Raw genomic sequence first — 14,241 nt, forward strand, 5'->3', positions numbered from 1 at the left:
TCCCCCTTGCTGGAAAGACTGTCATATTAAAGCAAATGAAAGCACTGAGCTTACCCTACATGGATAAAGTGGGCAACACCGTTAAGCTGAACCATCACTAGGACGTTGTGACAAACGAACAAACTTCAACCCTTGCAACGTCCATCACCAACATGTTTTAATAAAGGTGAACGTACACATCTGGCTTCCTCGGAATGTTCACTTCAAGCAGATATCTCCAAGCAGACGGTCAGTCTTCTCTGGCCTTTGATGGGATCTGGCATCTTCGTCTCTCCTTCCCTAAGTTCCCGCCTTCCTGGCGGGGAAAAGGCTCGTGGAAACCAAATCCTGGAGGTGGATGTTGTCTGCTGAGACACAGCATCAGCCCTTCCTCTGGAGGCCAACCCCCAAATCCAGTTGACCTCCCTTCTCTTTCTTTGAAAATGTACATGTTTCACACATCTGGGGCCGCCCGTTCCTCCCTACCCATGGTATCCATGCCGTGGGGTCCATTGCTGGAACCCCAGGAGCTGCCTCTATGGAAAGACCAAGCCACCCCTTGACAGCAGGGATGGCAGAGAATCCAGGGAGGAAGGATTCCTGGTCCCCTGGCCCGCACGGGAGCAGGTGGCTGGGGGGAGCATCTTTCTGCTTCTCGGTCCGTTTGGCCACCCACCGCGCTCAAACTCCAAAGCACTGAAACCTGACTTAACTGTTTTCTTGCCCCAAGAGTCACCAATCAGCCTGACCAACGAGGGGGCCAGAAAAGAAGCCCCCTGGCGCGACTTTTGCTGCTTCTGAAGGGGAGGGCCCTGCTTTGGTCGTGGGCTTGGTTCTCACCTCCCTTTTGCCTCCATCCCCAATTCCTGGGGGTAAAAGCTTTCTGAGGCTGTCATCTAGTGCAAGCCCAGCTGTCCTCGTGGCCACATTTGGATCCCCCGGAGCCAGAGACAGCAACTCCAAGAGGGGGCCGGGTGGAGGCACACGGCTCAAGTTCAAATGCATGTCCATCGGCCAGAGTCTCCACTACTCAGCCCTGGGAAGGCAAAGCGAGGGGCCCCTTCCCTGGGAGCATTTCTCAGACCCGAGAAAAAGCTGCTCAGGCCACACCCAGGTCACCTGCAATTTCAAAGAAGAAAGCCTGGGGCCGGGGATGCAGGAGAAACCTAAGAACAGGTCCAGCGGGTGAGTGGCAGGTCTCACAGGGGTCCCGGCCTGGAGTGTATCTACAAAGATCTTTCGGTTGTTGTTCACCGAGGCTGTGACCGGCTGACTCTGGATGGTGTCCAGCTGGCTACCGGCGTCACCAGGCACTGCTGAGGTGGCAGTTTTCCCATGCAGATCCACAGGTTATTAACAACCCCCCACACACATATACGGAGAACCCCCCAGAGCAGATGCCTCCCCAGCCCCGGGTGGATCTTGATAAATATGAGAAAACAGTCAAGACACAAAACCTCGTTGGTCCAGGTGGCACCCTTGGGTGAGTTCTTGACGTGGGCAGTGACGATAGGTGCCCCAGCCGGGCTCCAGCAGCTCCCCGCTCTCTACAGCCTCAAAAACCAGCTCAGCCCCCCATCAGTCACTACTCCTGAGAGCCCGAGTTCGACCTAGCGACACCTGTGCCGTGCGTCCCTCGGCCGACCATCTCCTGGCCCCACTCCCGATGGCTGGACTCCTGCAGTCCACGGCCTTTGGTCTCAATGGGCAAAAAGCAGGAGGCCAGGGCAGCCAGGAGGCAGCAGCCGCTGTAAACCGCCAGCGTCAGGTACACGGACGATTCCAGCATCACCTGGGGGGAGGGAGATGCACGCCGGTGAGAGCATCCCTTCTGACGCACAGGCACCACCAACCACACAGATAATATCGAGAACGCCAGGCCCTCTGGTAAGCCCTCTTTATCACTGGACTCCCATGGAGTCCTCACGACAGTTTTATCAGGTATGTCCTCCACCCCCATTTTACAGAGGGAAAAACTGAGGCTCAAAGAGGATTAAGCGGCATACCCAAGTTCATACAAAGACTAAGGATGGGGCTGAGATTTGAACCCAGACCCCATCAGGCTCAAGAGTCTATTTAAATCTCTCCCAAAGCAGCATGTCTGCTGACTTCCTAGCTTTACGTCCCAGGGCACGTCACGCAGCAGAGCTAAACCTCATTTCCTCATCTGCCGAACGGGCAGAAGAGCAGTAGCCATCTCCCAATGAGAAGATGCCTCACTTGACACCGTGCAGGCACATGGCAAGCTGTCAACCAGTGCTAGTTAATAGTGATGTACAATGGCCAAACACAACGGTACCGGGACGGAATGACTTGGCTAAAACACGTGTTGGAATTCTATTTACACAAAATACCCAGAAGAGGTAAAATTCATCCAGACAGAACGCAGACCAGTGGTTCCCAGGGGCTGGAGGAGGGGGAGCTGGGGAGTGACTGCTGAATGGATACAGAGGTTTATTTTGGGGAGAGGAAAATGTTTTGGAACTAGATAAGAGATGGTAGTTGCCCATCATTGTGAATGTGCTACATGCCACTGAATTGTTCACTTTATTTTTAAAATTGTATTTATTTATTTGGCCGCGCTGCGCAGCTTGCGGGATCTTAGTTCCCCGAGCAGCGTTTGAACCTGGGCCCCAGCATTGGAAGCGCGGAGTCCTAACCCCTGGACAGCCAAGGAATTCCCCAAATCATTCACCACCAGGGAATTCCCTGAATTAAAATGGCTAATTTTATGGGAGGTGACTTTTACCTCAATTTTTAAAAAGTGATAAAAACAGGAAAAAATGAACTGGATATTAAAAAAGCAAAACGATTCCCAAACAAGCTCCCCCCAAAAGGAAAGAAATGCTTCAAGACACAAAGAGCTGCAAAATTCTGCAACGACACCAAATCAACCAACTCAGAAACCAGGGCCTGGGACATTTGTTTCCCACTAAGGCATGGTGGCCTGTTTATTCTCATCCAAATTGTTTTCGGCCAAATCATCGGAAAGACCTGAGTTTGATTCCCAGCTCCTCTACTTCACAGCTGTGCGACCTTGGACAACTCTCTTGACCCTTCTGAGCCTCAGTTTTCTCATCTGCAAGCAATACTTCTTCGTAGGATGGGCTGCTAGGATGAGATCAGGTAATGCACACCAAGGGCAGGGCAGAGGCTCAGGGTACAGTAACAGCCTGCCACGCAATGGCTTTTGTCATGCCCACCCCCTCTGTATTTGGGGTGACACCTACCTGAGCAATGAACGGGGTGATGAGCGCACCCACCCTTGCCATGCCGCTGCAGGTGCCCAGGCCCAGAGCTCGGGTCGCCGTGGGGTAGACCTGAAACACAGCCGCCAAAGTGGCCGCACTGAGAAAATGCAGGCCCCTCCCTCCTCTCTGGCTCGGGAATGATGGGAATCCCAACCGCCGCCCCACTCCCTGCCCCCGGGGGCAGGTGGGCCTGAATTAGGGTCAATCCCTCAGGGGTTGGTGATACCAAGAAGGGGTGGGAGGGCAGGGTGGGGAGTCTCACCCCGAAGGGGACAGGAAACTCAACCAGATGAGGAGGGCAAGACGCCAAGCTGGGGGTGGGAACCTAGGAAGGGGGTCCTCCCTGCCCTGGGTGGTTATATCCACATGAATAAATGAATAAATACTAAATTCCTATTTTTTCTTTCTTTCTATCATGGAAATTTCAAGCACAGGCTAAAGTAGAATGGTGTAATCAGTCGTCTAGGACCAAGACTAGAGGACCTGTGTTAGTTTCAATCATACTCTCTCACCTCCTTCCCCTCCTAAATTACACTAAACCAAATCCTAGCGGTGGTATAATGTCATCCACTAGATATTTCTGTATATGCTGCTTTGAAGAATTTTTCCTCTTAGAAAAAGACTGCAGACATTTCCCATGTCCATATTTGGTCTTCGCCAGTAGCATAATTTTTATTGGCTGCACAGGATTCTCTCATTAGGATCAATCCTCATTTATTGAACCAATTCTTCATTGTTAGGAATAGCCAGCTGGATTACTTTAAGCCAGGAGTCAGCAAACTTTGTCTTAAAGGGCCACAGAGTAAATAATTTGGGCTCTGTGGACCATCTGGTCTCCGGCAACTACTCAGCTCTGCCCCTGTAACACAAAAGCAGTTGTAGACAACGACAGCAGCACGTGAAGGGCTGGGGCGTGTTCCAGTAAAGCTTTATTAATGAACACTGACATTTAAATTTCATATAATTTTCATATGTCAAGAAATATCCGTTTGATTTTGCTTTCAACCGTTTAAAAACATAAAAACCATTCTTAGCTTTTGGGCTATCCAAACACAGGCAGCAGGTTGGATATGGCCCGCGGGTCGTAGTTTGCTGAGCCCTGGTATTTGCCCTTGTAGACCTTGGGCCTCCCAGTCGCTGCAGGGCAGGCAGCCTTCTCCTGGTACTCTTCTGGGAGGCTCCGGCAACCAATCCACAAGCCTTTGTTGAGGGTACACTAGGCCAGATGAGAGTCACAGAGTAGGAGACCCAGGCCCTGCCCATAGGGAGCCTTAGTCGGAGTCTCCCTGGGGGACAAGCAAGGTGACATGACTAAAAATACCAAAGAGGCACAGACACTGAGGGCAAAATGAAGTTGGGGGGGTGGATCCTGGAGGGCTTCCCGGGGGAGGCAGCATTGGAGCTGGGCCTGGAAGGTGGGGTGAAGGGAGCAGGGCTCAGGATGATGACTCAAAGTGAGGGCTCTGGAGTGCTGTGCAGACCTGAGGGACAATCTAGATGGCTTCTTCCCCTGGCACAGCACCTGGTACATACTATCCTCTCCCTCCCTTTGACCCCATCTAAAATAAGATGAGATAAAATAAATACAAAACAAGTAACCCATAATCCCCGAGTGTGGGAAAATGGACACTCTGAGACGCTGTTGCATGGAGCGTAAGTTCAGGCAACATTTTAGAGGTTGATTTTTTTTTTTCAATCTTTCTCAATGTTTGTAATGTTTATTATAGGCTTTAATTCAGAAATTCCACATCTTATTTATTCTAAAGAAACCACACATGTGCACAAGGATAGGTAAAGCTATTACCTCCACACTATAATAGTGAAAAGTTGGAAAATGATTCAAATATCCATTGGTAGGAGAATTGTTACAAAATTATGATTTGCCCAAACTGTACTATATAATATAGTATAGTATGTAATATATATGATATAGTATAATAAAGTATATTATATAATATAAAGTATATATATTCTATAACAAAGTACAGTATATAATATTGATATATAGTATATATATTATATAGTATAGTAAAGGAATGTACCTAATAATATAGAATATAGATTACCATATAGTACAGTACAGAACAGTATAGTACAGCAGCTATTAAAACGAACAAAGAAGGTCCATATGTCCTGTGTTCCTTGTCTTCCACCTTCCCCTCCAGAACCTCTCTGTACCCCTCCCCACCTCATTCTCTGCCCTGGGGGCTGGCCACTGTGGACCACCAAGGGCTCCTAGGCTCTCTGCCTTACGGTTGGGTTCTGCCAATGGGAAGCCACAGTGGGAGATGGGCGGGAGGTGGGAGAGAGAGCCCAGGGTATTTATTCTCCTGCTCCTTCCGGTCTAGGTTGCCTAAGGGCACATGTGTCCCTCAACTAAAGGTCACAGCTTTTCTCTGCACAGCTCCCTCCTGGGACCCTGTAACACCCCATCTCCTCACCCCACAGGCCTTGGGTGGTAGCTGTGTCCCCAGCCACCTCCACCTCATTGTGAGCTCTGGGCGCTGCTCCATCACTTTTTGGTTTCCCTAAGCCCTATCCTACATCACTGTAATCCGTCCTTTATTAAACTCATCTCAGTTGCTCAGTTACCCAATTTGATACATGCACTAACATAAATTAGGAAAAAATCTGGAAGAATATACACTGAACCATTCAAGAAGGTGGTCTCTAGGAAGGCAGAATGTGAGGCCCTTTAGTTTGGGGGTTTTATACAGTTCTGTAACATTTGGAACTCGTACACTGACCATAAGTTTTTATAAGCAGAAAACAATGACTGAACGAAAGCCTGAAATAATGAAGGCCTTCACAGCCGCCACTCAGACTCAAGGACAAATTTCACTCAGAGGAGCCCAGGCTGGGTGTTTCCGGAGAAAACACCCGCCCCCTTCCCACCCTGGCTGCTCCCAGGCATCCCTCCTACCTCAGGTGTGTAAACATAGGCTGCTTGGAAGCCTCCAGAAATAAACGCTCTTGCAATGAAGAGTAACAGAGTGAGCATATTTCTAGGAAGAGAAAAAAAAAGCAGATGAGCAAGTATTTTTTCTGACAGTTTCTTTCAGCAAAGTTTTATCTGCCCAGGTAGAATTGACACCCTAGAAACTGGCAAGGCCCACCTCACCCAACACACCATCAGGCAGGCACGCAGACACACGCATCCCAGTGGTCTCTCGGAAGACCTGCTTTTATAAGTTCATCATTCTCCAAAGTTCCAGGCTGAGATGGTGGTGCCCAGGGTGGGGCACGGCTGGGGTGAAGTGATGTAAATAATGAAAAGTCTAGATAGGACCTAGTGGGGGCAGGAATTGAGCCAGGAACCAGCTGAACCAGGGAAAGGAAACTTCTCTTCAGTATTATGAGGATAATCGTGATCTCCAGCCCTCTGTTCCATCGTTCCCATAATGTCTTTGAATGTCAACATTTCCAGATCTAAGCAACATCTCCAGACCTTTCACAGATCTCTCATCTGTGGTTCGGTCTGGGGCCTCTTGGAGATCAACACAGGCCAGTTCCATATTTTGAGGCTCTTGATAGATGGAAAAAATGGAGAAACGCCAGAAGGGGATTATAAAACAAGACCTTGAAATATTGCCGTGGAACAAATGAACGCTTTTAACCCATATATGAATTAAACAGCTATATGCATGATCTTACTGGGAGATGATGTCAAAAGTCTACAGGTAACGGTGTCGGAGCAAAATTTGGACCAAAGTGCCCTCCTACCCTCGCTCCCATCAGAGGCCCCAACTTTGAGCCCAATCTGTTGTCCAGTTATGAAGCAGCCAAGAGCCTCAGGCTTCGTGAGGGGCTGGGGGGATCCTTCAGGTACCCCAGGGGGTGTAATCCACAGTCTGCAGGCACAAAGACCTGACCGCGAGCTGAGAAGTAAGCCTGCTGGCCAGAGAGCTGAGTTCGCGACCCACCTTCCAACACAAATAAACAGCAGGAGGCTGCAGAGGGAGAAGACGACGAAGCACAGGGCCATGGTCTTCTTGCGGCCCAGGCGGTCGATGATCCAGAGGGTCACAAGGACACCTGCAAGGGAGCAGGGGAGCCATGGGAGGCAGCATCTGACATGAGCCCCAATAACCCCACCTCCTGATGCCACACGCTGTGTAATCCCCCCGTCTTGCGAGTGGGCTGGACCTCATGACTCACTTCTAATGACTAGAATATGGCAGAAGTGATGGGATGCCACTTCTTTTTTTGAATCAAAAAATTTTATGTCGGGAATTCCCTGGCAGTCCAGTGGTTAGAATTCTGTGCTTTCACTGCTGAGGGCCCGGGTTCGATCCCTGGTTGGCGAACAAAGATCCCATAAGCCATGTGGCATGGCCAAAAAAAAAAAAAGTTTTTATATCAATATTTATGACAAAAAGACTTACAATAGCGTAAAAGCAATCACTTAAAATTATACTTTCCATAAATGTCATTAATGTAACTAGATGCTGACAAACTGCTTAAAATGCCTTGAGGGACTTCCCTGGTGGTGCAGTGGTTAAGAATCCGCCCACCAGTGCAGGCGACACGGGTTCGAGCCCTGCTCCGGGAAGATCCCACATGCCGCGGAGCAACTAAGCCAGCACGCTGCAACTACTGAGCCTGTGCTCTAGAGCCTGCTGGCCACAACTACTGAGCCTGTGTGCTGCAACTACTGAAGCCCGCGCACCTAGAGCCCATGCTCCACAACAAGAGAAGCCACCACAACGAGAAGCACGCACACCGCAACAAAGAGTAGCCCCTGCTCGCCACAACTAGAGAAAGCCCGTGTGCAGCAACAAAGACCCAACACAGCCAAAAATTAAATAAATAAATTTATTAAAAAAAGAAAAAATGTATTGAGTTATATGTCTACTGCAAAGTATATCTGTGAATCTTAGTCAGTGATTAGGATTACAGCTTTTTAAAATCAATTTATGCCAGTCTTAAAGACATATATCCATATGTCACTAGGGAGGTCACTTCTGAGATAAGCTTATACAAGACTGACGTCTGTCTTGCTGGCATTTGCCCTCTCCCTGTCTCTTCTCATGAACTTGCCTTGATGGAGAAGGCCACCTGGCAAGAAACTGAAGGTGGTCTCTGGCCAACAGGCAGTGGGAAACAACCGGGGAAGTGAGCATGAAGCAGACCCTGCCTCAGCTGAGCTTTCAGATGAGACCACAGACCCTGGGCCAACACCTCCATTGCAGCCTTGTGAAATACACTGAAGCAGAGGACCCAGGGAAGCCCAGGTTCCTGACTCACAGAAACTGTAATAAATATGTGTTGTGTTAAGCCACTAAATTTTGGAATAATTTGTTACACGGCAATGGATAACTAATACAGGCACCAAGGGGAGCCTGAATAGTGGCATCCACTGAAACCGGGCAGCAGACACCTGGGCTGGGCGTCAGAAACACGTAGGTTCTAAGGCCTTATCTTGCCTCTAGCTTGTCATGTGGTCTTAGGTTAGTCCCTTGCCTTCTCTGAACCTCAATCTTCCTTTTTTTTTTTTTGGCCATGCCCAGCAGCATGTGGGATCTTAGTTCCCCAACCAGGAATCAAACCCATGACCCCTGCAGTGGAAGCATGCAGTCCTAACCACTGGACTACCAGGGAATTCCCTGAACATCAATTTCTTCATTGGAGAAGTAGGACTAAATAAAAATAACATTCTCTACCTCAGTAGAGGTGGTATAGCATATTGCTTGATAATAATAATAATATAATAATAAAATCCGGGCCAAGCATTTTTACATCTATTATCTTGTTCAATCATCAAAACAAACCTCTAAACTATAATGGAAGAGAATAAAGAAAAGAATATAGACATACACACATATATATATGAATAACCAAATCACTTTGCTGTATACTTGAAACTAACACAATATTGTAAATCAATTAGACTTCAGTTAAAAAAAAAAACCTCTACAAAGCATGCTAATAGCCCATTTCCCACTTTTATTCAATCAATACATTAAGTACCTACTGTGTGTCAGGAGCTGTTCTAGGAGCTTGGGATGTGTCAGTGAACAAAACAACAAAACAATACATGTAATAATAGGGAGGAAGAATCTGAGTTTCAGAAAGGTAAAATCATAGAAATGGTGAACGCCTGAAGTCCCGAAAATGGCAGCTGGCAATGCTGGGTTTAACTCCAGAGGCTTTAATGTTACCTGCTAAGCTATGTGGGAAAGATAGACAATGTAGTATAGGAGTGGACTCTGGGCTCTGGGGGTGGGAACACAGGTCTTAGCTCTGCCAGCTGTAGGACACAGTGTCTTAGTTGGGTTTTCCCAGAAGCAGACCCCAGGACAAGGGTCCGAGTGCGAGGTGTTTACTTGGGAGGTCATCCAAGGAAGCACCAGTAGGAGAGTGGAGAAGTGAAACGGGGAAGGGACGCAACTAATAAGGGTGCATATCAAGCAAGTTACCACCATGGGAAATTGCTACTGGATTCCACTGGAGGGCTCTGGGAGTCAGTGTGGAACGTGCACCTTAGAATTCTACCTGATAGGTGAGGAAATTGGGGTATTTATACACTGGTTGAAGGCTGTTCCCAGGTGTTAACTCCCTGGCACCTGCAGCCACCTTTCTTGCTTCTAGACACTGAGGCTTTCAATTCCTCCTGAGATAGCCCTCAGGCACAGAGATGCAGAAATTGGCAGCTACAATCGGCAGGAACCATTTTTGCTACACCTCTCCAATCCTCAGTTTCTTCAGATGTGAAATGGGAATGATACTACTTCACAAGATGAAATGAGATCATATCTGTAAACTATTTAGCACAGTGCCTGATATATATACAGTAAGCAATCAGTAAATACCAGATATTATTATTGTTGTAATAATACTATTTCTTAAAGGAAAAAGATAGATCACCTTTGCTTCATGTACAGGTTTGGCTTTTTAATACCCCACCAATCCTTTCCAGTGTGACTGGTGTTGGGGAACAATTCTCCACGGGTCTCTTGTATTTCTGCACAGCTTGTGAGCGGAGGCCCTAGCTGCCCTTTGGTTCCAGGCTAGCATTTCAAGGTTGTTTGTAGAGCCAACAGCCTTGGAAGACAGAGATACTGCCTCCTTCTAGAGCAAGGGGAAGGTCTGTTTACTGCCCAATGTAGTAAAGATGATGTCTCTCTCCAAGGCAAAGGCTGAGCAGGTTTCCGGCAGCCCATTATAAAAGATTTGGGTTCCTGAAGTGTGAGATACCCGAGCTGTGTTGCAAATCCATTGCACGTGTAAGATTCACCTGGACCCGTCCTCACCATCCCCATGGGACTTGAGGGCAAGAGGAGCCAGCGCTAACATACTACTCAGGCTGCCTGCTGTGCCGTGAGTAATGGTCTTTTGTCTCTGACCCAGGGGTCTTGTGTCTTCTGCCGGTGTGTGTGTGTGTGTGTGTGTGTGTGTGTGTGAGAGAGAAGCTGGGCAGCTTAACTTGTTAGCCTTCAAATAGAGTAAAATGTCAGCCTCTTCACAGTTCTTGCCAACTTGTAGCTAAGGGTTGAAAACAAATCCCCAGCTTCCCTTAGAGGTGGGATTCGCGGGCTTCCCTGGTGGCGCAGTGGTTGGGAGTCCGCCTGCCGATGCAGGGGACGCGGGTTCGTGCCCCGGTCCGGGAGGATCCCACGTGCCGCGGAGCGGCTGGGCCCGTGAGCCATGGCCGCTGAGCCTGCGCTCCGCAACGGGAGAGGCCGCGACAGTGAGAGGCCCGCGTGCCGCAAAAGGAAAGGGATTTGCTTCCAGGCGGCAGCAGGCAAAGCCGCACCCCCAGGAGGCCCTGCCCCAGCCGCGTGGCACAGGCCCCTCACCTGGGAACTCAGACAGGGTGGTCCACAGCAGGCCCATGTAGTCCTCCTCGCTCAGGTACTCACAGCCCAGGCTGCACTTTGCCTCTACCGCCTTCTTCCGGCTGGAGACTGGAAGGTGGAGAGAGAGAGAGAGCAAGAGGCATGCGCAGTCTTGGGGTGCAGCCTCCTGCCCTCCACACCTTCCCTGGGTATGATTTGGTCGGGACGCCAGGGAAGGAGCATGGGCTCAGGACTCAGACAGACTCGGGTGTGAATCCCAACCAGCAGTGTTAGAGCTTCATCTCTTTAAGCCCCAGGTTCCTCATAATCCTGGGGCTAATAAACCCTGGGGCAAGGCGGTTGAGACACTGAAAGCAGGTTGTGCATATGAATGTGCTTAGCCCAGAACTGGCACATACGAGGTGCTTTTGTGGCAGACAGACTCTAGGGTGGCCCCAACGACCCCCACCTATATTATCTGGCCCCCATTACTTCCTCAATCGCACCTTCTCTCTCCCTCGCTCTGCTCATACTACTCCAGCCACACTGGTCTCCTTGCTGTCCCTTCAATACACAAGGCATGTTCCTGCCTCAGGACCTTTGCACTGGCTGCTCTCGTCCTCCATTGCACTTTATATATCCCCATGACTAACTTCCTCACCCCTTTCGAGTCTTTCTTTAAATCTCACCTTCTCACTGAAGCCATCCTGACCACCCCACTTAAAACTCTGACTCGCCCACGGCCACTTACTCTGCTCCACACTTCTGACATCCCTTACCTTGCTTTATCTTTTTTCCCCCAAATCATTTGTTAGGAAACAGAGTCAAAGACTTTGAAATGGGCAAAATGTCCTGTCTTGTGAACCCTTATAGGTTATCTCAGCTTTCATGATCTTTAAGCTCTTTCACAACTTCGCATTATAGAATACCAGTGCAAATGATTCTTGTGCATAAAAATGCAAGTGGTGTCTGGTGGTGATGCGATTATTGCCTTCCGCACACTGCCAATTTTTGCCTCTAAGTGTAAGTCCATTTCAGCTTTTCTGATTGCCTATATACATGTGTGTTTTGAATTCTCCTTTGAACCAACTGTAACCTCTTACTGGTGTTAGCAGACAATTCCCCATGGGTCTCTCATGTTCTCTGCCTGTTTTATAAGCAGAGGCACTGACTGCCTTTGTTCTGGACTATCTTTTCAAGGATTTTAGTTTAGCAAACAGCCTTGAAAGATAGAGAGGATCTCCCTTTGGAGCAAAGGGCAGGTTTCCTTATGGCCTTTGAAGATAGAGCATCTTTCTGCAGAACAAAGAGCTGGCAGGCTTATTATCTGGTATAAAAGATCTGGGGGCCCTAAGTTCAGAGTTCCTCTCATAACACAATCCACTGCTCCTTCCCTATCACTTTCCCACCCAGGTGTAACAGTGAGGCTTTTTTTTTTTTTTTTTTTTTTTTGTGGTACGCGGGCCTCTCACTGTTGCGGCCTCTCCCGTTGCGGGGCACAGGCTCCGGACGCGCAGGCTCAGCGGCCATCACTCACGGGTCTAGCCGCTCCGCGGCACGTGGGATCTTCCCGGACCGGGGCACGAAACCGTATCCCCTGCATCGGCAGGCGGACTCTCAACCACTGCGCCACCAGGGAAGCCCAAGAGTGAGCTTTTAACACGGGGTGGCAAACGACCGCCTGCAGGCCAAATCTGGTCCCCTGCCTGTTTCTGCCTGGCCAGCAGGCTAAGAATGGTTTTTACATTTTTTAATGATTTTTAAAATCAAAAGAAGAATAACATTTCATGACATAAAAATGACATGAAATTCAAATTTGTGGTCGTAAAAAAGATTTCCTCGGTGGGAAGTCCCTGGAGGTCCAGTGGTTAGGACTTCGCGCTCTCACTGCCGAGGGCCCGGGTTCGATCCCTGGCTGGGGAACTAAGATCCCACAAGCTGTGCTGCGTGGCCAAAATAAAAAAAAAGGTTTCCTTGCAACACAAGCAAGCCTTGCTTGTTTACATATTATCCATAGCTGCTTTTCTGCTACAATGGCAGAGCCGTTTGGCCCACAGAGCCTAAAATATTTACTATCTGGCTGTTTATAGAAAAACTCTGCCAACCCTTCCTCTATAACATCCCAATGGATCCTCTGCTTTGGTTAAGCAGGTCCACTGTTACGGTGAAACCAAGCAGGAGGCTGTGGGGCAAATCCTGGGTACGAATCCTTTCCATGCTCCCCGTTTCTTGCTTGTAGGAAATAGGCTTCATTCAAGCCTCCTAGACCTTCCCTGAGTTCCAAAGGGCAGGTTCAAACAGTTGCTAATCAGGGAAGGGAGGGGATGCAGAGAAAGGGGAAGAGCTGTCAAGAAACAACAGTGCAGACTTGGGGCAGAGTCCTGGTTCCTCCTCAAGGAATATACATAACAATATCTTTGAATTCTTCTGCAGGAACTAAGGCCCTCACCCAGGTTGAGGATGGTAACTTCAGGCTGAGCACAAGATTCCTGGAACATCACCCTGTTCCCTCACCACCAACGAATCAGAAGAAAGTCACATACCCTGCGGCCGTCCCCCCCCCACCAAATTCTGCCTCTAAAAACTTCTCCCCCCACCAAGCCATCGGAGAGTTCAGGGTTTTTGAGCACAGGTCACCCGTCCTCCTTGCTCAGCCCTGCCATAAACCTTTCTCTGCTCCAAACTACGATGGTTTCAGTTTGTTTGGCCTCACTGTGTGTCAGGCACACGAACTTGTATTCGGCCACAGAGGCAAAGGATTTAGGCTCCATCAATGCCAAACCCAGAATTTATAACTGAACTGCTTCTCAGGGCGGTTAAGGCTCTCCCACACCTCCCAGCGAGATATGATTCCGCTGTATTATTAAATCCTTATACCAATAAACAAAACTATTAACTCAGATTATAGAGGCTTCATATGAAAAAGATAATTGGACAAATCCCACAAACAGGCAAGAACTTGATCCCTTTATCCCCCATCCCGGGTTCAATGCTAGGAATCTAATATTCCCTTAAAGACAGATTGGTTTGAAGTCCAGATATCTGTGTAGAGACTTTGCTCTTTATTCATTCCTTTTGTCCAGTGCTTTCCACCTCCAGCTCTACAACAGAATCACCTAGGGAGCTTTTCAAACCCACTCATGCCTGGGCCCTCCCCCCAAAGCCGCTGATTAAATTGGCCTGGGCATTGTTTAAATGGCACTGCCTTTGTGGAAAAGCTCCCCCAGGTGATT

General features: G+C 48.7%; 1 protein-coding gene across 4 annotated transcripts in view; it reads right to left on the bottom strand.

Annotated features, from left to right (window-relative positions):
- SVOP (SV2 related protein) overlaps positions 1–14,241 on the bottom strand; it is an 85,358-nt gene that overhangs the window by 1,847 nt on the left and 69,270 nt on the right. The window contains exons 12-16 of one of the 4 annotated variants that reach the window (XR_010933275.1): positions 11,030–11,137; positions 7,154–7,265; positions 6,154–6,235; positions 3,210–3,299; positions 177–1,771 (exon numbers count right to left, since the gene is read on the bottom strand). Coding sequence is in view for 3 of the 4 variants with exons in the window: in XM_067700477.1 (XP_067556578.1) it covers positions 1,565–1,771; positions 3,210–3,299; positions 6,154–6,235; positions 7,154–7,265; positions 11,030–11,137 (599 nt within the window). In the remaining variant the exon portion in view is untranslated. Of the gene's footprint in view, positions 1–132; positions 1,772–3,209; positions 3,300–4,144; positions 4,517–6,153; positions 6,236–7,153; positions 7,266–11,029; positions 11,138–14,241 lie in introns of those variants that run through there. The other 3 variants (XM_067700477.1, XM_067700475.1, XM_067700476.1) reach the window with 3 other exon arrangements.

This window comes from Pseudorca crassidens, chromosome 12 (assembly GCF_039906515.1).
Source record: "Pseudorca crassidens isolate mPseCra1 chromosome 12, mPseCra1.hap1, whole genome shotgun sequence".
NCBI classification, from domain to species: domain Eukaryota; kingdom Metazoa; phylum Chordata; class Mammalia; order Artiodactyla; family Delphinidae; genus Pseudorca; species Pseudorca crassidens.